General features: G+C 35.0%; 1 protein-coding gene across 5 annotated transcripts in view; it reads left to right on the forward strand.

Annotated features, from left to right (window-relative positions):
* The window catches only part of STXBP5 (syntaxin binding protein 5), a 174,313-nt gene that overhangs the window by 85,540 nt on the left and 65,316 nt on the right, over positions 1-23,457 (forward strand). For all 5 annotated transcript variants that reach the window (XM_025866294.2, XM_025866293.2, XM_025866295.2 and 2 more), the window contains exons 9-11: positions 2,279-2,357; positions 20,122-20,276; positions 21,445-21,517. In XM_025866294.2, the coding sequence (XP_025722079.1) occupies positions 2,279-2,357; positions 20,122-20,276; positions 21,445-21,517 (307 nt within the window). The remainder of the gene's footprint in view (positions 1-2,278; positions 2,358-20,121; positions 20,277-21,444; positions 21,518-23,457) is intronic.

The following is a 23,457-nucleotide window of genomic DNA, read 5'->3' on the forward strand; positions in this document are numbered from 1 at the left end:
CCTTTGCACATTTCTTTCAGTCATGTATGAGTACCTCTTTGGCAACGATCCCACCAGCAGTATGTATTGTAGCTCATTTTACTTTCTGTATTTTACTTTTTTTAAACTTCCTCTTTTCTCAAGGTTTCAAAGTTGACCAGAGATGAATCACTGGGGCTTTCTTCTTTCTCAGGTATTTTCTGGGCATGCACATGACCTTGCACGTGTGTGCAACCTTTTAGTCCTGGAGTGTGTTCAGTTTTTCAGGATTTTCTTTCAATTCTTGCCCAGGCTCTTATTTGACTCACCTGAAACCACAGCCTTAGGCAGCTGTGATATTATTTCCCTGATGCCCTGGAAGTGGAAGGCCTTCTGTCCCTCTGAGCTGATGTCTGTCTCAAATGAAATTGCCACAACACCATGGGAATAGAGGTTTCCAGGGAGCTGTGCTGGGACAAAATATTGATTGTGGTTTAGGGAAGCTGGTTTTAATGGAATTGGCAAAAAAAAAATTCGGCCCTCTTTGTTGCTGATACTATTGCATATTCATGTCTACCTAGCCACCTAGCTGGGGAGTGGGGAGGATGGGAATAGCCCTCATCAGAATGTTCTAGTCCTCCCTGTCTTACCAAGGTTCAGTCATTTCTATTGGGTAGACAATGTTCCACTTGTTTTGTGCCTTCAGTTTTTTCCAGAGTTCTGAAGTGATTAACTTTAGTTGTTTTGCTAGTATTTCAGTTTTTGTGGGAGACAGAGGTCCTTACTTTGTCATTCTGGAAATCCGTTTCCTTTCCTACTTTCCTTCACTATCCATAGGTCATGAGTCTACCATGTGAACTCCAAAGTCATTTTGTGCAAATCCAAGAAAAGCTGTTGGAATTCTAATTATATTAAATTTATGAATTAATTTTAGAAGAATTGACATTTTAGGATTTCAAGTTTTCTTGACTGGAAACATGATTAAGACCAATGAAGACTTAATTATTTAAATGTATACTTCTGTGTAGTTTTAAAGTTTTTCTAAGAATTCAGTCATAAATGGCACTAGGAAAGATGTTTGTAACATATGGATACAGTATTAATGACCTTTGAATATAAAATTTATTTTTAGATGTAGAGAAAATAACATACAAGCATAGGTAAAGGACATCAGCTATTTTTAAAAGAGGACATACAGATGGCCAGAAAGTCGAAGAATATTGTTAAGAGATTAAAACAATACAAATTAAAATTAGATACCCTTTCCACTTAAAAACAACAAAAAAATAGCACTGTTTGGGAAGAATGTGGCGAACTGTGGTCTTAAACAGCTAATGGAAGTATGAAGTGGTACAACCTGTTTGGAATACAGTTTGACCTAGATATCCCTTTTCCTAAGAATTAATCCTAAGGAAAAATCATTAATTTACTCACTTATTAAATAGTTACTGAGTGCCCACTGATATGTCAAACAATGTTTGTCACCAGGGATACATCAACAGAAAGCACATATACACTTAAAAATTTTGCTCTCACAGAATTTACATTCTTCTTGGTGAGTCAAACAACAAACAATGAAATTTTAAACAAAAGTTTATTAGAATGAGCTAAGTGTATTATGGAGGTAAAAAGCTGGGAAAGAAGTATTGGGATAGGGGCATGTGACTGGGATCTCCAAAAATAATATATTAATGTTGAGAATGATTAATCTCTAAAAATGAAGATATGTTTTATTTTCTTTATATTTTTCTGAGCTGTTTCTACAATGAACATGTAGAATAGCAGAAATCAAACTTTTTTTTAAATAATAAAATTCTTTACGAGTGTCTCACATTTTGTAGAGGTTGGTTTATTTTAGCCGTCTTTTTGGACATTACAATGGATGATTTTACTTTAGGGGAATAATATAAGAAGTTTTTAGCATAGGGTTTAATTTTGCAACTGTAACACTTGGGTGAAAAACATGATTTAGATTTGTTTTCCTCAAATCTAGCTATTTTAAAACTTGAATTCATTTAGAAAATTATAATTCTGCTTGCTTATCTGCAATTAAGAACATTGGGAATGCTATCAATTTCTTTTACAAGAATTTTGTCACATAAAGGTCATTACTAAGTTACTCATTTACTTTTCAGCCCTGAATTTCAAACAGATTTACTTGATTATTTTAAATATATTAAATACTTCTTTCAAAATCATTTAAAAATGTTTCATGGTGTATTTCATTGTATTTTTACTTTCATTTTATATATAAACTATCAATATAAGAATTTAGAGTAACTTAGAATTTTAGAATTTAATGAAGGAAAATATATTTTAGGAAAACAATTAAAGGATGGGAAGAAGCCAGAACCGTGCAAACCTATCCTCAAGGTGGAATTCAAAACGACTAGATCTGGGTAAGATTTTACTTCATTGCCAATTTTCATTGAATATAATTACTCAAAAAGCACTAAAGGCTGTTTTATCATTATATTCTAAAGCCTACTTTAGAATGGTCTAGCTCAGTCTTAAATTTTATGCATTCTTTATTTAACAAAATAACTAAAATTGGTAAGTTTAGGATAAAGTATTTCTTTGTATTCTCTTTGTCTTAGTAGTTTTATAGTGTATCTTGGAAAGTTTGAATAATCTTTCTTGTCAAATGTTATACATTCTGTTAGATTAGTCTTCGGTAAAAGTGGCGTTTATTCACTACTGAAAATTGTGGAGTAAGCAGTGAAAAAATATTTAAAGCTTAACCTATTTATGCTATATATTTTAATTATGAAAGTTAGCTGTATTCTTCAAAAATTAAATCTCATAAGAATATTTGGCAATTACAAAAATACATACAGTTTAATATTAAAGGAAATTTGTCAGTTGTATTTTATATTTTTATATGCACCAAATGTTTAAAAATATAATAAAGGAAAAACATTGTAAATGTTTCTTTGAAAATGCCACATTTCATTAACCCCTAAAGAAGCCTTTTATTTGTGTTCTAGTTCCCTGGGAAAAGTGTGTGGTTTTATTTAATATAGCTGTGTGAGAGAGTGAACTTATGTAGTGTAGATAGTGCATCGGTTCCCAGATTGTGGTCCTTGGGCCAGCAGCATTAGCTGAGAACCTGTTAGAAATGCAAATTCTCGGACTCCACCCCAGACCTTCTCAATCAGACACTCTTATCTGTGGCTGGAGCCAACCAATCTGTTTTAATTAGACCCACAAGAGATTCTGATGCATGGAAGTTTAGAACCACTGATTTATGTTTTTATATACCAGTTTATGACCACTGGTGGTTATAACTGGCCCACTTCCCTTTGTAATTTGCCCTTCTTCTAATCATAATCCTTTCAGCCCTTTTTTCATTTGAGAAAAGACAGTAGGCTGAAGAATTGTTAAGATTGCTATTACTTGTCCTTGATCCTCATTAGCCTTCCTCTGGGATTCAGAAGATATATTGTGTTCCGAAAAGAGGTTGAGTGAACTCCAAAAGGAGTGGCATCTGTTTAATTGACTGTGGCACCCTCACTTTGTGACCTTTGGCATAGAGTTACTTGATGTCTTTGTGCTTCAGTTTCCTCACGACATGAATATGATATAGGTCAGAACGTCATTGTTATGATTTAAGTGAGACAGTCATGTATTGAAAACATTTTACAGAGTGCTGGGTACATAATAAACTTTCTATAAGTAGCTGCTCTTATTGTTTCTAGGAAACTTCCTACTACCAATTGATTTTTTTGCCATAATTTGTTGTATGGCAAAGGAATGTAAGTAGGAAAAGCAATGACAGCGAAAAAAAAAAAAAGTGTGTGTGGGGAACCAGAAAAAAACCTGTTTCTAGCTTATATGAATTCAAATGAATCATCATCAAATGAATTGTCTAAACATTTAAATTAACAGTGCTTATTGTCTTCTGAATTACCTATTCATTTTAACAAATACTGATTGGCAACAAAGATAAAAGTCCAAGGAAGATTTTTTTTTTCCTCCCTGTGCTTTACCTATTCCTGTTTTCAGTTCTTATAAATGGTAATACTTACGTTTTCAGTTTCTTCAGGATGGCAGCAATATTTTTTCTTCTGTAAGATCAGACGGAAAAAAAAGCCTAGCTCTTTTGCATGCTTTTGTAGATACCTTTAAATAGATCGACAGGATCACTCTCTGAGAACAGTCTTCACCAGCTTTCCAGTTTCTTTTTCACCTGGGATAAGACATGCAGTAAATTAAAAGGTTCTTTTTTCACCATGACATCTTTCCTTGAGACAGTTCCCTAGAATTCCCAGTGTGTAGCCAGCGTTGAGAACTACTGCACTCCCCAGTGCACCTACAGCAGAATCACCCTCTATTAAATAAGCTAGTCAACTCTCACCCATTCCTGTTCCTAGCAAGTGTCTTGGGCAGGTGCCAGCTAAAGGCATTCAGGTTAGCAGTAGATAATGTTAGCAAATTGCCAGATTTTATTAGCACAGCTTTTCTTCCCTCCTCAAGATCTTCTGCATTTTCTTCTTTTTACCTAGAAATCATTCTAGGCAGAAAGATTCTCTTTCATCCTTTATAGCTTAGCAATAATATCCCTGTTTTGAGGATGTTTTGGCCATGTTGTCCAGGTTGGGTCCCCAGTAATATAGTCTCAAAGTATGCTGTATATTTTCCTTCTAGAATTTGTACTTGTCATTAATAATGAAATTATGTGTTTAATGCATGCCTTCCCCTTTAAATATTAGCTCAGTGAAAGCATGGGACATACCTGTTTCACTTCTACTTGTCCTAGCATAGTGTTACTGAATATAAGGAAGAAGAACATAGGATAGTAATTCCCACTTAATAAAGTTGTTGTAAAGACCTGAAAGAGAAATATAATGTGTTTGGCATGTGGTAGATGTTTGATAAATTATAGTCCTTTTTTCCTCTACTTCTACATTTTTCATTTCGCTAGTAGACAGCATAAGAAGTTACAGGCGGGGCAAAATTTTCAACAAGAATCAACTCAGGGTAGATTCAAGTTTTCTTTTTTCTTTTTTTTTTTTTTAAAGATTTTATTTATTTATTTGAGAGAGAGAATGAGATAGAGAGCATGAGAGGGGAGAGGGTCAGAGGGAGAAGCAGACTCCCCGCTGAGCGGGGAGCCCGATGCGGGACTCGATCCCGGGACTCCAGGATCATGACCTGAGCCAAAGGCAGTCGCTTAACCAACTGAGCCACCCAGGCGCCCTAGATTCAAGTTTTCAAACAGATATTCACTTGAACTCCTTAGAGTTTTACACTATAAAGCATTGGAATTTAGTGTCTTTTTTTTTTTTTTTTAAGATTTTACTCATTTTATTTGAGAGAGAACACGCAAGCAGGGAGGGGCAGAGGTAGAGGGAGAGAATCTTAAGCAGACTCTGTGCTGAGCAGAGAGCCCCACGTGGGGCTTGATCCCATGACCCTGAGATCATGATCTGAGCCAAAACCAAGAGTCAGACACTCAACTGACTGAGCCACCCAGGTACCCAGGAAGTTAGTGTCTTTTAAGAAATGGACTACCATTCAAAGAATTACCAGTTTGGTGGGGAACATCTCTGTTCGGGAACCTAAAAGTGAATATTATCACAGTTAAAAATGACAGTTTAGTCACACTTGGAGAACCATGTCCGAGATTAATTCACTCCCTTTCCTTATAATACAGACTATGGCAAACTATTTGTGTATAGGGTCAGAGAATAAATATTTCAGGCTTTTTGCAAGCTGTACAGGTCTCAATTGGCAGCTATCCAAGTCTGCTATTGTAGCCCAGAAGCAGCCATAGACAACTCATAAATGAAAGAATGCAGTTGTATTCTAATAAAACCTTCTTTACAGACACTGAAATTTGAATTTCCTTTAATTTTCATGTGTCATGAAATATTCTTTTGTGTATTTTTTTCAGCTATTTAAAAATGTAAAAATTATTTTCAGTTTGCAGGCCACACTATACAAAAACAGGCAGCAAGGGCGCCTGGGTGGCTCAGTCGTTAAGCGTCTGCCTTCAGCTCAGGTCATGATCCCAGGGTCCTGGGATCGAGTCCCACATCGGGCTCCCTGCTCAGTGGGAAGCCTGCTTCTCCCTCTCCCACTCCCCCTGCTTGTGTTCCTGCTCTCGCTGTCTCTCTCCGTCAAATAAATAAATAAAATCTTTAAAAAAAAAACAAAAAACAAAAAACAGGCAGCAAGCCCTAGTTTGCTGACCCCACCCCTGATATGCACACATGTGCATACATAATATATTTAAGTTTATCTGTAAGCAGATTTGCTCCCCCCAGCTGTGGTGCCTGAATTTGTTTTCAACTAGTTTAGTAGATGATTTCTTTAATGTCATATGTGCACTAAAAGCTGTAGGTGGATTGCCTGTATAAGAATATGAAAAAAAAAAACAGGTGCCTCGGTGGCAGCTAAGCATCTTACTCTTGATTTTGGCTCAGGTCATGTTCTTGGAGTCGTGAGATTGAGCCCCACATTGGGCTCCACGCAGGGTGATTCTCTTTCTTCCCTCCCCCCCTGCCCCCCCCCTGCTGGCCTGCACCAACCCCCCCCTCCCCCCCAAAAAAAAAAAAAAAAAAAAGACTAATAAAAACTCAGGGTACATTTGTGATATTCTGGTCCTGAAAATATCTAAAAGTCTATTTCAGTAACATCCACAAACTTGGTACCACTGAGTTTCCCCTGCTGCTACTAGAAGTATATCCAATGAGAGAATCCTAACTCTGAAGCTCAGAAACAAACTCCCTCGTGCAAAGATTTTTTTCCCAGAATACAGGCTTGCTCTCATATATTTTTTCCTTCTCAACTATAGATTTTTCTTAAATAACTGTGTCTATGTAATAATCCATAATAACACTTATACTGTGCTAACTATGTTCCAGACACTATTCTAAGTGTTTTATACATCTTAATTTATTTAATCTTAGCAACCATTCTATGAGGCAGGTATTATTACCTTTGTCTTATAGATGAGGAAACTGAAACGGAGACATTTAGTAACTTGACCAAAGTCATACAAGTCATAAGAGGAAGACCCCAGATTTAATTAAGTCTGTACTCTTAATCACTTTACTTCCTTTTTAATGAAACCTACTCTCTATTCACATTAGCCACCAATCCCCAAGATCATATTCATACCTGTAGATCTCCCAGCAGCAATTGCTCTGCTAAACTATCTGATAAAACTGTGATGAAGAAACTCACCCTCAATTTAGTCACAGATATGTTGACCATTGAGAAAATGTTTTAGAATCTAGCCTTTACATTAATAAATATGTTTATATTGTCATCTATCATGCATGGAGCTTTCTCTTTTTATTTTCTTACTACCAGTATATTAGAGTCAACAAATGTTCCATATTTATTCTCTCTCCATCCCAATTCATGATAAGCCATATCAGCCAGAAGAGAGACTCATTCAGATAGCATGCCCACTTTCAGAAACAAAAGTAGTTCCCTTTTGTATTGTCTTAACAATTCTCATAGCCTTACTTGAGATGAAACTAGCTTTTGTCTTTTGAGCTCAAGACTGTTCCTTAGATGGCTTGGCTTCCAAGTACCAAGAAGAAAAAAACTAGAAGAACATCTGTTATTTGCCTTTTATAAGCCAGGTATTCTGCTCTGCCGTTTGAATGCATTACCTTCCATAATTCTAACAACACTGTGAAATAGGCACTTTTTCATCTCCATTTAGGGATATGAATAATAAGTCTTAGCTTAAGTTAACTTGTCTTACAAAGTAGCAGAGCTGGAATTTGAGCTCAGGTTGACTCCAGAGATGGAGTTGTTTATCAGTACACTGAACACTCTCATGGTTAAGATGGGTTAGGATAGAATCGTCCTAATGATTCACAAGTCACTCAGTTTGCCAAGACCTGATTTCTTTTTTTTTTTTAAGATTTTTTTTTTTTTTTTAAGCAATCTCTACACCCAGTGTAGGGCTCAAGCTCACAAGCCTGAAATCAAGAGTCGCATGTTCTACCAACTGAGCCAGCCAGGTGCCCCTGATTTCTCTTTTAAATCTGCTAGTTTATCAGATCATCTTCATAAATTTAACATTAAAATCATACTCAGTAATCATATTAATGTGAACTGAGAGGAGATTCTCTCTGTGTCTCTCTAATAGGCTGGATAACTTACTGTAAGTAACCCTAGCGACTCAGAGGACTGGAGAGCTTCATATATCACTTCTAGGCTACAAATTTTAATTTGTTGAAGTCCAGGTTTAGGTTTTATGGTATCCCCTTGTGGTCATGGCACTTGATCTTCACACTGTTTAGGAAAAATCCATAAGTGGGATTTATAATTAATTGCACCTAATGAGAAAAGACATCTTTGAGCCCACAGACTCTCAAAATTTCATATTTCTCATTAGATAACATTTCCTGTTCTCATATTACTTTTCTCATGTTGGTGAGAAAGTTTCGATCTTAAGTTGGCTAATTCTCATTTTATCACTGTCCTCAGAGGCATTCTTATGGCCCACTCCAGATTTATCTGTATGATCTTCAGTTTCTCAAAACAAGAACACTTTCCCCTAGTCTTAATCTCCAAACCTCATACCTAACTAAAATAAATTACCATTGACTTTCTTGATTTTAAGATAATATTTGACTTACAGTCCCTAACACTGTAATTGTATAATCCCACATAGCTAGACAACAAAGACTACTAGATTAATGGCTCTATCTTCTGACATTAGAATACTTTATTTAGCAGCTGTATGAAGATTGGGGTTTGTCTGTGGCTTCTATCAATTTAAAGTGGTAAGATTCTTCTATTTTTAAGTTTTTCCCTAAATTAGTTTTTTTTTTTTAGGATTTTATTTATTTATTAGAGAGAGAGAGAGAGCGCAAGTGGGAGGCAGAGGGAGAGGGAGAAGCAGACTCCCTAATGAGCAGAGAGCCCCATGTGGGGCTTGAACCGAGGACCCTGAGATCATGACCTGAGCCAAAGCAGAGGCTTAACTGACTGAGCCACCCAGGCACCCCCCCCTTAATTAGTTTTTAACTCATTATTGTTAAGTTAAAACTGATACCACTTATTAAGTCTGCTGATAAACAAATGCGTTTTTACATCACTGGCGAGTTTTACTTGTTAACTTTGTGTGAAAGTAAACCTGTATTAAGCCCTTAAAGTACATTTAACCAGTGGTGGTTGCCAAAATGAAGGTGAAGTTCCTTAAGTATAAGAAAAAGGAGTGCATTCAGAATGGTTCCGACAGCTCAGAACCCTTTATACAGCTGAGGCTCTCAGCACTGGTATTTTATTTTGAAAAACACAAAAATGAAGGTGTAGAAAAAGGACTAGTAGATTTTGAACAGAAAAAAAAAACAAAAACAACACTCCCAGGATACATCCTTGAAGTGTTTGTAGGAGAGAGTAAGTAAGCCTTGTTTGCTGCTGTAGAAAGATTGGTTAGAGTGATAACATAAAAGAGATTAGAAGATACTCACTGTAAGGGGGATTAATTTGTAAGAGTATTTTATTAGCATTGTTTCAAACATGAGCCAGGATGTAGGGACATTAAAAGAAGGAAAAAGAAGTGGGTGGATTAACAGAAAATGCTGGTTTATTTATTTTTTTTTAAATACTGGTTTAAAACATGTGTTTAGTGTGTTCAGCAGTAGACGTAAGTAGCATTTACCTTTCATCAGGAAGAGTAAGACACAATTTTGTAACTTGGGGAAAATCTCCATATGACAAACGCAGAAAAGAAAGAACTGCTGGAATAGCATACACTGAAGATGAAAAGGAGATAATCTGGGCAGAAGGTTTTAGAGTGAATTTCTCAGGATGAATTCAAAGTACAGGTGAAGAAGATAATTTGCTTTCTTGATACTAAAAGTGTTGTTACATGATTATATAATCTGGATTCTTCTGAAATTTTTTGGCTACAGAACTAAAGGTCTTAGGATTAAGATAAGTTTTGGGTTCTGAAATGGAACACTGAAATCCGTAAAGTAGTTGATGAGTAAAAAGTGCAGGTAGAGGTGGGTATGCTGGCCAAAGGATGGAGTGAAGCTGGAGGGATCAAATGATGAAAGATAAGACTTTTGGGCCCCTCCTGTGGGGATCAGCACAGTTAAGCACTTGGTAAAAGCTTGCTGAATGGATGAATCATAATAATATTCCAACTTAATTTGTGTAGCAATTCTTGTGTTGTCTAGGAAGCAGAAAATTCTTCAGCATAAGCTACATTTTATATTACTTTGTAATAACAAAAATATTAGTGATAGATAAAGAAATGATGTTAAAAACTGGTGAACTATTTCCATGGTATTTCAGAGGACAAATGTGGTTTTTTAAAAAAGTATAATTAGTCACAATTGTTAATATTAATTTCATTTTTTTAAGATTTTATTTTTAAGTAACCTCTACGTCGAATGTGGGGCTCAAGCTCACAGCCCCGAGATCAAGAGTCACACGATCTTCTGACTGAGAGATCCAGGCGCCCCTATTAATTTCATTTTTAGCCACTATTATCTTCTTCTCTAGAGTGTTTTTGGAAGTACCTAGGTTTGTTTTTTGTTTTTTTGTTTTTTTGTTTTTTTTTTTAGTTATAACATTAAATAAAATCTTCACAAAAGAAGTATATTACCTTTCTAAAGGTAATATCACTATTCTAAAACAATTTTTTTTCTTTTGTTCGTTTTCCCTCAATCTTTTTTCAGATACATGTCCATTTTCACTTAATTATATTCTTAGAACATAGTCAATCTGGTGAATTTTTTTTTCCTACTTAACATGTCTAAAGGATTATTAGTTTTTATCCATTTTTGTAAATAATTTTAAAGGCTATGTACTTTACTCAGACATTCTTCCCTTTTGCTGAACATTTTGTTTTTGATATTATAATCAGATTTCTCATATTACAGAGAAAAATATAGTAGTGAACAGATTCTCTTTCTTGATGTTATAGATAATTCAACAGAAGATTTTTTTACCATTGTAGTATTTCTTCACCGTAAATTTCCAATGGTGAAATTTTGAGGATAAAAGATTTTTATGAATCTTGACAATTCCCACATTGCTTCTTGAAAGTATCTGTGTATACTTTAAAGAACTGTGTATAAACTAACAGTTTCATCAGTGTCATCAATGGGAGATGTTTTTGTTTTATTAATTTCCTACCTTAAAAGTAAGCATTTATGCTTTGGAATCATCTTAAATTTTGTCACCACAATGTGAACTCCTAAATGACTACTGTTATAATAGAAAAGGCAGCCTGCTGTGGTAATAGGGATCTGAAGTGAAATTTGTTTCCATCTGCATATAAAGTGGTGTTTCATAAAAATTTTACAACTTAATTTTTTGCAAGCCATCAAAGTTTTCGCAGGGACCAAAATTATTTATATGCTTGTCCATGCCCCTGTATCTAGAAACTGATGAATTTAACAAAGTTGGCATATTAATAGTTGAGATTTGGTAGCATCTTCCATTTCTGAAATCCTAAAATAGAATTTAAAATCTTATAGTTTTTTTTTTAATCTAGTAGTTTTTGATGTGTATTATTTATAAAAAGGCATGGCTTCATTGCAAACCTAATTGTTTCCAAAATTGTCCCTTACTTGTTAAGGCTATTCAGATAACCCTTTCTGACACTGCCTCTGGTTTATTGCTCCTACTTTTTCTACTGCTGAAGTTCATTCTGAACTTTCCTATAGTTTCTTCTTTTAGAGCCATCCCTTCTTCATCATCTAAATTGGTTCTCTGTTGCGTCCTTAAAGCTATATGGCTTGTTCAAACTAATCTAAGGGTAGTTTTCCATCATTATTCATCCTAATCTGCTTTTTTTTTTCATGCGTTTAGAATGCGTCTACTTATGATCTGTACATGGACTGAATATCTTAGTAATGGTTCACTAATTGTTCTAGTACTGGGCTACTTATAATATATATTGATACCAGCTTATATGCCTCAGGTTATGTTGTTCTAGAGGACAGGGATCAAATCCATGTAAGACCTTGTCTGCAGTAAATGATTTTGAAAACTGCAATGTTCTTTCACAGATAAGCTTTGAAATCATACTTGTAACACTATGAACTTCATATATAGTTCATTTAATTACAAATTCCACATGACAAAGACTGCATTGAAGATTTTAGATTTCTTTTTGAAAAAATGCCTGTTACATAAATTCTTTCATTTGTATTGATACCAGGAAAAAAAAAGTAATGGACTAATACAAATTGCTGTGGGGCCTTATAAATCTCATGCATCCTAACCATCCTGGATTGTGAAACTGTAATACATTGAAACCCCAAAGCATAGTTTTTCTGGGATTTGTATGGTTAGGTTAGGTCTACCAAATTCTGTACCTTTATCTCATTGACTTATCATGTTGATGCTTAATGTTTATTTTGCTTTCCAGTTTAATGTCAGCTCTAGAATGGATGCTTTGCCCTGGAAAGCACAGGTGGAGAAGAGCTGTGTTGCCCTAGACATGACAACTTGATTATAATAGCTTTTGTTATGACTATCAGCCTTTATTGGTTACAAGAGAGTATTATAATTCTTCTAAAGTTACTAAGATTCATGAAATGTTCAGGTTATAGGGGCACTTAACAAATTTCTGTCTTCAAGGTTGGGAAGGTGTTCTAAGATATTTTTTTACCTTTTCAAAATTAAGTGAGGACTGTAGAATTCATGGATTCTTCTTCTGTCCTTATCTCCAAATTGAGTCTTGCCAGCCACTTATTTATATGAAGATTTCAGACGTTAGAGGACATGTTATTCAGTATGTTATTGCTAAATAACCCTTAAGTTCTTATATGATTGAGGAAGACATTAAAGTTTGATGAGTAGGTCTAGTTTGGTGTCATTGCTTTGGTTCATGCTGAGATACCAGGAGTTTAATCCACCTGCTATTACTTTTGTGCCATCAGTGCAAATATCAACACAGTGAAAAGGCACATAGTGTCTTAATACCATAATGAAATGGTTTTACCCTTGACCTTTTGAAAAGGATCCTAGAAACCCCTAGGGGTTCACAGACCACACTCTTGAGTATCACTGTTGTATACTTCATGGCAATTTATGGAAATGTTTGGAGATTCCACATTTTTGATAACTAAAAGATATGTATTAAGTCTGATTACTATAACAACTTTTCATAAAAATTATACGAATAAAACAAACATAACAATATTAAAATCTTAACATTTTATTCGAATACTGCAGTATACAAGTCTACTAAAGCTATATCATTGTTAAATTGGTCATTAAGTGAACAAAACCTTATCTAAATATGTTCCTTTATTTTTTCCCCAAACTTCTATCTTTTTATCTATATTAGCAAAGGAGAGTATTAAGGTTAGTCACTAGTGAAACATAGTCTGGAGATGGCTACTCTGGTTCTCAGAGAGCCCTCTTAAAATTGGCAAAGGTACAGATCTGAACTAGAAGGACACTGGAATATCATCATCATGATGCTAGTAAAGTAATAGTCACTTCCTGAGAATGTATTTTGTACCAAGCACTGTAATAAGCAGTGTATATGTAATGTCACTTAATCTTTACAATAACTCTATGAGGTGTATATTACAGAAGAGAAAACTGAGACTCAGATAATTAAAATTAAAGTAAGTTGTTCAGTTCTCATAAGTATAAAGTAATAGAGCTAGGATCTGAACATAGATGTCTTCTTCCAAAGCTTGGGTTATGATCCATTGTGCTTCTCTGTATTCAGTTCATTATCATAATGACTTATTCTTATGCTATCCTGTTATTTTCCTGTTTGCTCAAAAAGGTCCCTGGTGAAAACTTGTTGATGCTAAGCAGTAGTTCTCTTATCAAATAGTTGTTTTGAGAATCCGCCTCTTTACTCAGACATGCCCAGTTAAAGAATTACATGGCTTCTGATTTAACTTCAGAGTGTGAGGGAATGTAGGGCCTTGCAGTGAGGTCTTCAACGACATCCTCACATTTCTCCCTGATGATGATAGGGTAGGTCAAAGCAGTATCCTTAGAAGGCTCAACTTTTTGTTTTCTACTACTAGTGCTGCTCAAAGTATGGTGCATGAATGGTTCCAGTCTGCTAACTCTCTGAGACAAAATACATACAGAAATCAAAAGTAAGAGTATGGAAACTTGAATATCATTTGACATTACCACAACATCTGTGCACACATTTAGTTGTTTTTCTTACAAAACACAGATTTTCAAGGAAGTGCAAAATTTTTTAAATAGTTTTTGATCACAGATAGTTTGAGAAGCATTGTTTGAAACTATAGCATTACATGATTAGAAGAGTGCTTTTAATTCATCTGCCTATATTTTAAATTTTCTTTTTTGCTTTTCAGCCCTTAAAAAATTTGTTTTTTGAAACCCTTGTTTTTGATTATTCTATTTTGTTTTGATTCATTTTTCCATTTTGATTTGATAGCTCAAAAAACTTAGCTTTTAACTTTTATGTGAAAAGTAAGCAATTTGACACCAAATATGAGATGATAGTTGCATAGATTTCTGTTAGACCATTCGAATTTAGATAATCATAATTTACATTTGGAATTTGAACTGAGAATCATAGAAATTTGATGTAGGGTCTCATAAAAAATCGTATGTTCATTCAATAAAAAGCTAAGCTCTGGGGTGGGGCATCTTGGTGGCTCAGTTGGTTAAACAGCTGACTCTTGATTTCAGCTCAGGTCATGATCTCAGGGGTCGTGAGATTGAGCCCTGTGTTGGTGCTGGGCGTGGAGCCTGCTTAAGATTCCCTCTCTTACGCTCCCTCTGCTCCTCACCATCCCCCCAAAAAGCTGAGCACTGGGGTTAGAGTGGTAAAGAGAAGATATTTGTTAGCTTTCAAGAGCTAAGGTATAATTCTGCTCACCAAATATATAGTTAAGTGTTTCCTTTGAAATAGAATGGCATATCTCCATTTGTAAAAAGTTGGAGAATTTGATAAGGTTAGTAATGTAAATTAATGACGCATGAGAGAATTTGAAGCTTAAATTCCAATTTTAAAAATACATAGAAGTACTGAATAATACAGGTGGCAGTATTAATTATGCAGAAAGAGTATCAGAATAGCACAACAGTTAAATTTCAAACCTCTTTAGACAGTGCTTATTACTAAATCTGGCCAAATATTACCAAATCCTACAGCATTTCTGATTGTAAGTCCTGGTATTAGTGACCATCTGAGCAGTAGGTTTAGTGGTATTTAAATATGTATTTGATAGATACCACTTAGTGGTATTTAAATATGTATTTGATAAACACTTTAAATATGTATTTAAATATGTATTTGATAACTAGCTAGGGCCTGGGAATGCAGAGGTAAATTATACACTCTTGTTTCCTAAAGGAGCTAACAATACAAAGGGAAACTAGGTAAACATAATGGCAATTCACTGTGGTAAATCCTGAGAAGAAATAGGCACAGGATGCAAGGAACACAGAAGGGGAACCCAGCACAATCAGGGTGGATGGATCAGGGTGGAAGGATCAGGGTGGATGGATCAGGGAGATAATAATTGGACTGAGTTTTAAAATTTTATTTTATTTATTTTTTTTTAAAGATTTTATTTATTTATTTGAGAGAGAGAGAGAGAGAAACGGTATGAGAGGGGAGAAGGTCAGAGGGAGAAGCAGGCTCCCCGCTGAGCCGGGAGCCTGATGTGGGACTCGATCCCAGGACTCCGGGATCATGACCTGAGCCGAAGGCAGTCGCTTAACCAACTGAGCCACCCAGGTGCCCCTGAGTTTTAAAATTTTAAAGTGAAACAGAAAATGAGGGTAAGTATATCTCAGGCAATAAACAATGTGTGCAAATGCTATTATAATAATTTCAGCTGCAGGTTATTAGGGTCAGAACTAAAGTCATCATGGGGCTGAAATGGAGGACACAGGTTCTTGAGATCCTAACATGCATTTTACAAGATTTGGAGTTGCATCATCTCTTATCATATATTACTTTACTCACTGTGTTGTGGCCCTACTGACCATTTAGTTCCTGAGATAAACCAAACTCATTCCTGACTTATGGTCTTTGCAGTCGTTATTCCTGCTGCCTAGAAGGTACATCCCTTTCTCCCCAACCCCAAGCTCTTTGAGTGGCTGGCTCCTCATCATTCTGGCCAGCTCATCCATCATTAGTTCAGGGATCTTTTCTGACCACTCTTACAGTAACTGCTCCATCGCCTCCTTCACAGTCAGCCTACCACTCCACATTGTTTTATTCTCTTTGTAACACTTCTCCCAATGTGCTTATTCATGTAGACTAGACATGAGAGCACTGTTTTATTCTCAGGAATACAGGTGCTCAAAATAAATTTGAATGAATGGGTAATGTTGCAGAACCAAGTTGAGCAAATTGGTTATAAAAATGGCTTTTGGGTAGAAGTGCCTTCTTTAACTGAAGAGTGCTTCATTTGAAACACAACTTGAGCCAAATCACTTATCAAGGCCAGCCTGGGGAGGTTAGTCAGAAGACAAAGGAATGGGGTGCCTGGGTGGCTCAGTCGGTTAAGAGGCTGCCTTCTCTCAGGTCATGATCCCGAAGTCCCAAGATCGAGCCCCACATCGGGCTCCCTGCTCAGCAGGGAGTCTGCTTCTCCCTCTCTGATCCTCACCCTGCTCATGCTCGTGCATTCTCTCTCTCTCTCTCTCTCAAATAAGTAAATAAAGTCTTTAAAAGAAAAAAAAAAAGACAAAGGAATTACTTAAAAGTGTCCAGCCTCTTAAAAATTTCAATCAGATTATGAAAGGTCCAAGGGCATGTGGGTGGCTCAGTAGGTTAAGCATCTGACTCTTGATTTCAGCTCAGGTCATGATCTCAGGGTAATGAGATCTAGCCCCACGTCAGGCTCCACACCCAGCATGGAACCTGCTTAAGATTCTCTTTTCCTCTCCCTCTGCCTGCCCCTGCATGCACACGTGCATGGTACTTGCTCAAATGAATGAATGAATGAATGAGTGAATGAATGATTAAATTATTAAATAAATGATTAAATAAAATGTCCAGACACCTTTCTAATGCAGATATCTTCACAAAATGACAGTCTTGAAGAGCACTCAATATCATTATAGAAATTCTACTGAAATTCTACTTTAAGTTATAGGATAAAAATTATCTTTCCTCAAGTCCTTATTATAACATCAAAAAAGCTAACCTTGTGTTTAAAAACAATAAGATTCTCCACCTCCATAATTCATATGCTACCTAGAAATAATCTAGATTTCTAGAATTTTTTATATAATTCTTAATGGCAACAAAACAATTTATATAATTTTCACTATCTAGTATTAAAATATTTATTTTTTCATTGCATTTATGACTACTTTCTTATAAAATATTCATCTCATTAATATTTATTCTTCAAAGTTTGGTTCTTTATAAAGAAAAAAATAAAACTTGTTGGGTGTTCATAAGTCAGGTGATTCCTGCCTGGCAAACTTAGATTATTTTTTTTAAAAACAACACATAAGATAAAAGGGAAAAAATATGTATTTAAATATATACATATATATGCATATGTATATATATGCATATGTATATAATGCTAGATTTGGGGAACTCATTATGAAAAAGAATATGACCTTGGTATTTCTTTGAAACTGTTTCTTACTCATTTTTTTTTATTTTTATATTTTTATCCTTATTTTTTTTCATCATATATTTTTTCTCTCCTGAGTTTAGAAAAGAAGTGTAGGCAACTTACAAGGCCACTGAATACACACTTAGTTGCCTTTTGGATACACATACCTAATTGCCATGGTGTTATTAAATATCATATTAACAATTCATCTAATGAACTGGTGACTTACCTGGCAAACCTACCTGGTATTTCCATGGAAATTTTATTCTACAATGTAGCTCCAGATCTCCCTGTTCCTAGTTCTTATATTAACAATACTTTTTTTTTTTTTTAAGTTGGCTATATGTAAAACCATTTATCAGACTATTTTTGAAATACTACTTATAAAATACATGGCCTGGGCCTCCCATCTGTAAAAGATGAAGTTGGATTCTTCATCCTTCTTTCCAGTACTTTATATTCAATTGTATGCTATATTTCAAAGTAGACAAGACAGGAAATGTATACTATTTATTCATTATATGTGGGAAAAAAAGGAAAGAAAATTAAATATGCTTTCCTAACTACAGTCATAATAATAACACTATGCAAAGAGGTTGAAACAGTGTATTGGTATAGTTCTGTTTGGGAAGTTTAACCTTGATTACTATCACTTAGGTGGAAAACTAAGATTAACCAAATCAGTTTAGTGGCGAAAAATCTAAATGATAATAAGCTAGAGAGTGGTTAGTGTAACATACATTTCTGTTAATTTATTTACATATTAATTCTATTAATTCACTAAGTTTTGGATACAGCAATGAACAAAATGAACAAATCTCCTTGCCCTCGAGGAGCTTACATTTTCATGGGAAAAACAATGAGCAAAATAGATAAGTTTTAATGATAAATTCTGTGAAAAAAAATAAAACAGGGATACATGAGAGTATAGTTTTAAATAAAATACTATAGACACACAAGTTATTTTATATATTAAAATAGATAAAATGTTTAAGTATTAAAAAACAATTGAGTTATCTGACCTACTATTTATATTTCCTTATAAATTACACATTTGTACTACTACTGTAAGTAAATTTTAGTAGTTTATTCTAGAGTTTACTTTAGATAAAAATAATTTGGAAATTGTAATGTTTCTTTCCACATGTCAAAAGAAGGGAAACTTTCATAATAGATAATGTAATTTGATGATAATAATAATAATAGGTAAATCTTACCAAAGATGTACTGTGTGCCAGACATCGACCCCAGTGTTTTGTGTACATTAATTCAGTAAGTGTCTGAGTATGGATACATACCACTTGGTCTCCATTTTATGGATGCAAAAGCTAGGCACAGAGAGGTTAAGCAGCTTTTTCAGTGTCACACAGAAAGGAAAACCAGAGCTGAGATTTAATTTAAACTCAGGCAGCTTAGTTCCAGAACAAGAATTTTTTTTAAGTAACAAAATATTGCTTCGGGGGCGCCTGGGTGGCTCAGTCATTAAACAAAATATTGCTTTAATCTAATTGTCTTATTATTCACAGCCATATAACAGTAGACAAACAGTTTTCAAGTTACATATAAGAACTAGCATTTTTTTAAAAAGTAAGTAAATAAATAAGAACTAGCATTTTTAACAATTACACATTATTACATTCTACTTATACCAGATGTGAAGAAGAGGAAGGTGGATCTACTGACCTTAGAGTAGGCATTCCGAAACTACCTAAAAAATCATAAATGAAGAGATGTAAGAAATCTTATATCAAACTTTTAAAATCATCTGTTTAATGTACCATAAACAACTTCCCCACCAACAAATAGTGAGACACATAGCAGATCAAAAGCTAATTCCTTAGAATGCAACAAACTTACCAAACAATTAGAAAAGGATTACTAATCTGATGAAAACATGGACAAAAAACATGAATAATCAAGACAAAGATAAATACAGGCCAAAATATATGAAAAGATATTTTTTCTTTTGCGTATTTAAGACATGCAGTTTTAAAAAATGGGTCTAGATAAATTATTAAGTAATGACTAATAGGAAGACAGAATTGTGGAGGTAATCAGAAGTGGTAAGCTAGCAGCTGGTAGATGTATATGGGAGCTGTGGTTGGAGAGCGTACGAGCCAAAATTCCAGAAGCGCTACAGAAAATGATTTTGAGTGACTGTTTTCTCAAGGGTGATTTATAGCTAGTACATTCCTGATACATCAATGAGAAGTTAATTTGTTACAAACAGTGGATGCCTCAGGCCATTAACATTCTCTCTTAGACCTTCTGTTGAGAAGGCCTGGTTATTAGGATGGAAATAAAGGCAGTACATTCAGGAGACTTGACCAGTAGAAACCCAGAGAGAATTTTTTGACAATTGTATAAAGAGGATAAAGGAAAAAATTTTAAGCAAGGGGAGGTATGAGAGAGTCAAATGTGGTCAATGTTCATTCTTATTGTAGGTTAATTTTCATGAATTCACTTGGGTCTTGCCTATGCAATTTAAAAAAGATCCACGTATGAGTATTCAATTAAATCATGCATTAAAATGTTAGAATTTATTATTTCACTAAATAAAAAATTTACAATACAGCAAGAAAATAGTCTCCACCGTGCTATTTATAATCCTGCCTATGTATTTTATTTTCAGGGAACCTTTTATTATTTTATCAGGAGGTTTGTCCTATGATACTGTAGGAAGAAGACCCTGCTTAACAGTTATGCATGGAAAAAGTACAGCTGTGCTGGAAATGGACTATTCAATTGTTGATTTTCTAACGCTGTGTGAAACACCATACCCAAATGGTAATAAGCTTTGCATTTAAAACTCATTCTCTATAGATATCTGTTACTCAGAACAAAGACCTGTAGGTTTTCTAAGTAGTTTCCTTATCCTCGTATGCTATAATTCTTCTGGGGGAGAGATGCTGTCTTCCTAACTTTTGCAAGTTTTATCTCAGAAGTTAATTTTATTTAATAAGCTTTATCTGTTTAGTATGACATAGTAGTCTTTAGTGCCACTTAAGGATAAACAAAACTGTGGACATTAAGAAACATTTTAGAATTCTATAGAACATAGTATATTAGTCAAGGTACTCCAGAGAAACAGAACCAATAGGGTATAGAGAGAGCGAGAAAGAGAAAGAATGAATTTATTTTAAGGAATTGGTTCATTCAGTTGTGGAAGCTAATAAGTCAAATTCATTGAGCAAGATGGCAAGCTGAAAATTCAGGGAAGAGTTGTTGTCTTGAGGCAGAATTCCTTTTTTAGAACCTGTCTTTGGTCTTTAGGCCTTCGGCTGTTTGAATGAAGCCCACCCACATTATATCTGATAATCCGCTTTACTCAGAGTCTACTGATTTAAATGTTAAGCACATCTAAAGAATACCTTCACAGCACCATCTGGATTGGTGTTTAGCTGAACAACTGGACACCAAAGCAAAGATGAGCTGACATAAAGTTAACCATCACAACTAGCATATATTCTTTCAAGAGGAATTTAAATCTGGATCTGTTTTACTTCATTTGAAGCTAATTGAAATGTAAAGCTGTAATGCGTTTTATAGTTAAAACAGGTGCATATAAAATATCTAAGGAAGAGATTATAGTAGCATAGTAGTACTCGAGTTCCTATGAGATCCAGTAGTAAGAATTGTTCTTATTGGTGTTCTAATTTAAATTTTGGATTTGTTGCCCATGCCTTGCCTTGGATTTTGCAATACCAAAGAAGTTCTGTGAACTTCCTGTCTTACTCATCTTTACAAAACTGAAATAATTTTGTCTATTATATAGATTTATCTCATTTAAAACAAAATAGTCTTAAATTACATTAAGTACAAGATCAGAATGTTACATACTTGAGAGAATGGAACAAAATAAAATTTAAAAAAAAACAAGCAAATGTTTATTATCTAATTTGCTGTCTTCTTGCATATTTAAAACTATTGTTCATGCATTGTTTTCCTATTCCAGATTTTCAGGAACCATATGCTGTGGTGGTTCTTCTGGAAAAGGATTTAGTACTTATAGACCTTGCACAAAATGGGTAAGAAATAAAATTTGGTGAGAGATTATTTTAGCATGTAGTGAAAAAGACTCTTTTTAGTATATGGTTGGCTATTTCTTTTGTTTGAAAATGCTACATTTATATCCATAATCTTGACCTCTTTTTACAGTTCCAGACACACATTTCTTAATTACATGCCAGACTTACCAGATCTAGTATGTTGCTCATATAGAAGTTCCATTGTTTAAGTCAAAATTTGTTGAATTTCTGAAATTTCATATGATTCAACCTAATACTTGGACACCCTGGGGGCACACAAAATAAGTCCAAAATTGATCCCATCACAGTTTACCTCCAGAGAAGCTCTGTGGTCTCCCCACCCCCATGCACTCTCTGTGGAACTGTCATGAATACCATTGACAGAGTAATTTTACATGCAGCACCAAGCTTGTCACTGTCCTCTTTTAAGAATCTCATACTCTGCTGATGGAGCCAACCAGCCACCCTGTTATTCTCCTCTTTAAACCACTGCAGTCTTTACTGTTGTTTGATTTGAGAGCACCTTCTCAGCCTGCTACTGTACACAGTAGTAACTTAGGATACCTTTCCAACCTGATTTCTCATTACCTTCCTGTAGGTGCCTTATTCCCTAGAAAAACTGAACTGTGATCATACTTCAGTGCCTTTTCTTATATGGCTCCCAACAGCTGCAAACGTCACTTGCTTCACTGCTGTCAAAACTCCATATAGCTTTCAAAGTCAGCCCTCATTTCCTCTTCCCCCTCTCTCTTAACTACACACACACACACACACACCGATCTGTAAATTGCCACCATAGCTCCTTTGCAACTTTTTGTGGTATTTGCCATATTCTGCTTTTTCTAACATAGATGATAGCATGCTTACTTATAACTTCTTTGAATGAAAGGACATTGCATTATTTATTTGTGTCCCCTGAGAGATAATCATTAAATATTTAATTGAGCTTACCCATTTAGTGTTATTGTTTCTCAGGGGCACTTTTACCACCCCTCCCCCCCCGAAATGCTTGACAATGTCTGTGTAAACATCTTTTATTCATGCTATTGGCATCTAGTGGTAGAGGACAGAGGTGCCACTAAACATCAACAGTGCACAGGAGAGTCCCTCATAATAAAGAGTTATCTGATCCAAAATGTGAATAGTACCAGGATTGGGAAACCCTGAAGTATAAGTGAGCAGTATTATTTACTTTATTTTAAGGCATTCCTAGATTTACATCAACTTAGTATGTGCTACCTATAATTATCAGTTGGGTATTTTTTTCCTTTTTAAAAATTATAAGACCATAGTGGATCAAAGGAATTTAAAAATATTATTTCTAAATGACAGTCCTATGGGCACCTGGGTGGCTCAGTTGGTTAAACATCTGCCTTCAGCTAAGGTCATGATCTTGGGGTCCTGGGATCAAGCCCTGCATCGGGCTCCCTGCTTAGTGGGGAATCTGTCTGCTTCTCCTTCTCTCTCAAATAGAGTCTAAAAAATAAATTGATAATAAAAAAATAAATGACAGTCCTAGAATAACTTATTCTTTTTTAAAAAAGATTTACTTGTTTATTTTAGAAAGAGAGAAAATGTGAGGGTGGGGGATGTGCAGAAGGAGAGGGAGAGACAGCCCTAAGTCAACTCCATGCTGAGGGCAGAGCCCAATGCAGGGCTGTCTCCCAAGACTCTGAGCTCACGATGAGCCAAAACTAGGAGTCGGATGATTAATCGACTGCATCACCTAGGTGCCCCTAGAGTAACTTATTCTTAATAAATTTTATTTTTTTCCCTTAGCTAAGTTTTCAAGTAGTATGTGAGACTTTTATGTGTGGTCTGTACCAAAATATATTTAAGTTAAAGAAAATACTGTGCAAATAACCTGTGACTAGGCATTTTAAATAAAAATAGCAAATGGATCAGGTGAATGTATAATAATAGTAGGATCATTGAGCTTA

The sequence above is a fragment of the Callorhinus ursinus genome, unplaced genomic scaffold (assembly GCF_003265705.2).
Source record: "Callorhinus ursinus isolate GAN/ISIS: 27379988/994484 unplaced genomic scaffold, GSC_fseal_2.0 scaffold6, whole genome shotgun sequence".
Classification (NCBI taxonomy): domain Eukaryota; kingdom Metazoa; phylum Chordata; class Mammalia; order Carnivora; family Otariidae; genus Callorhinus; species Callorhinus ursinus.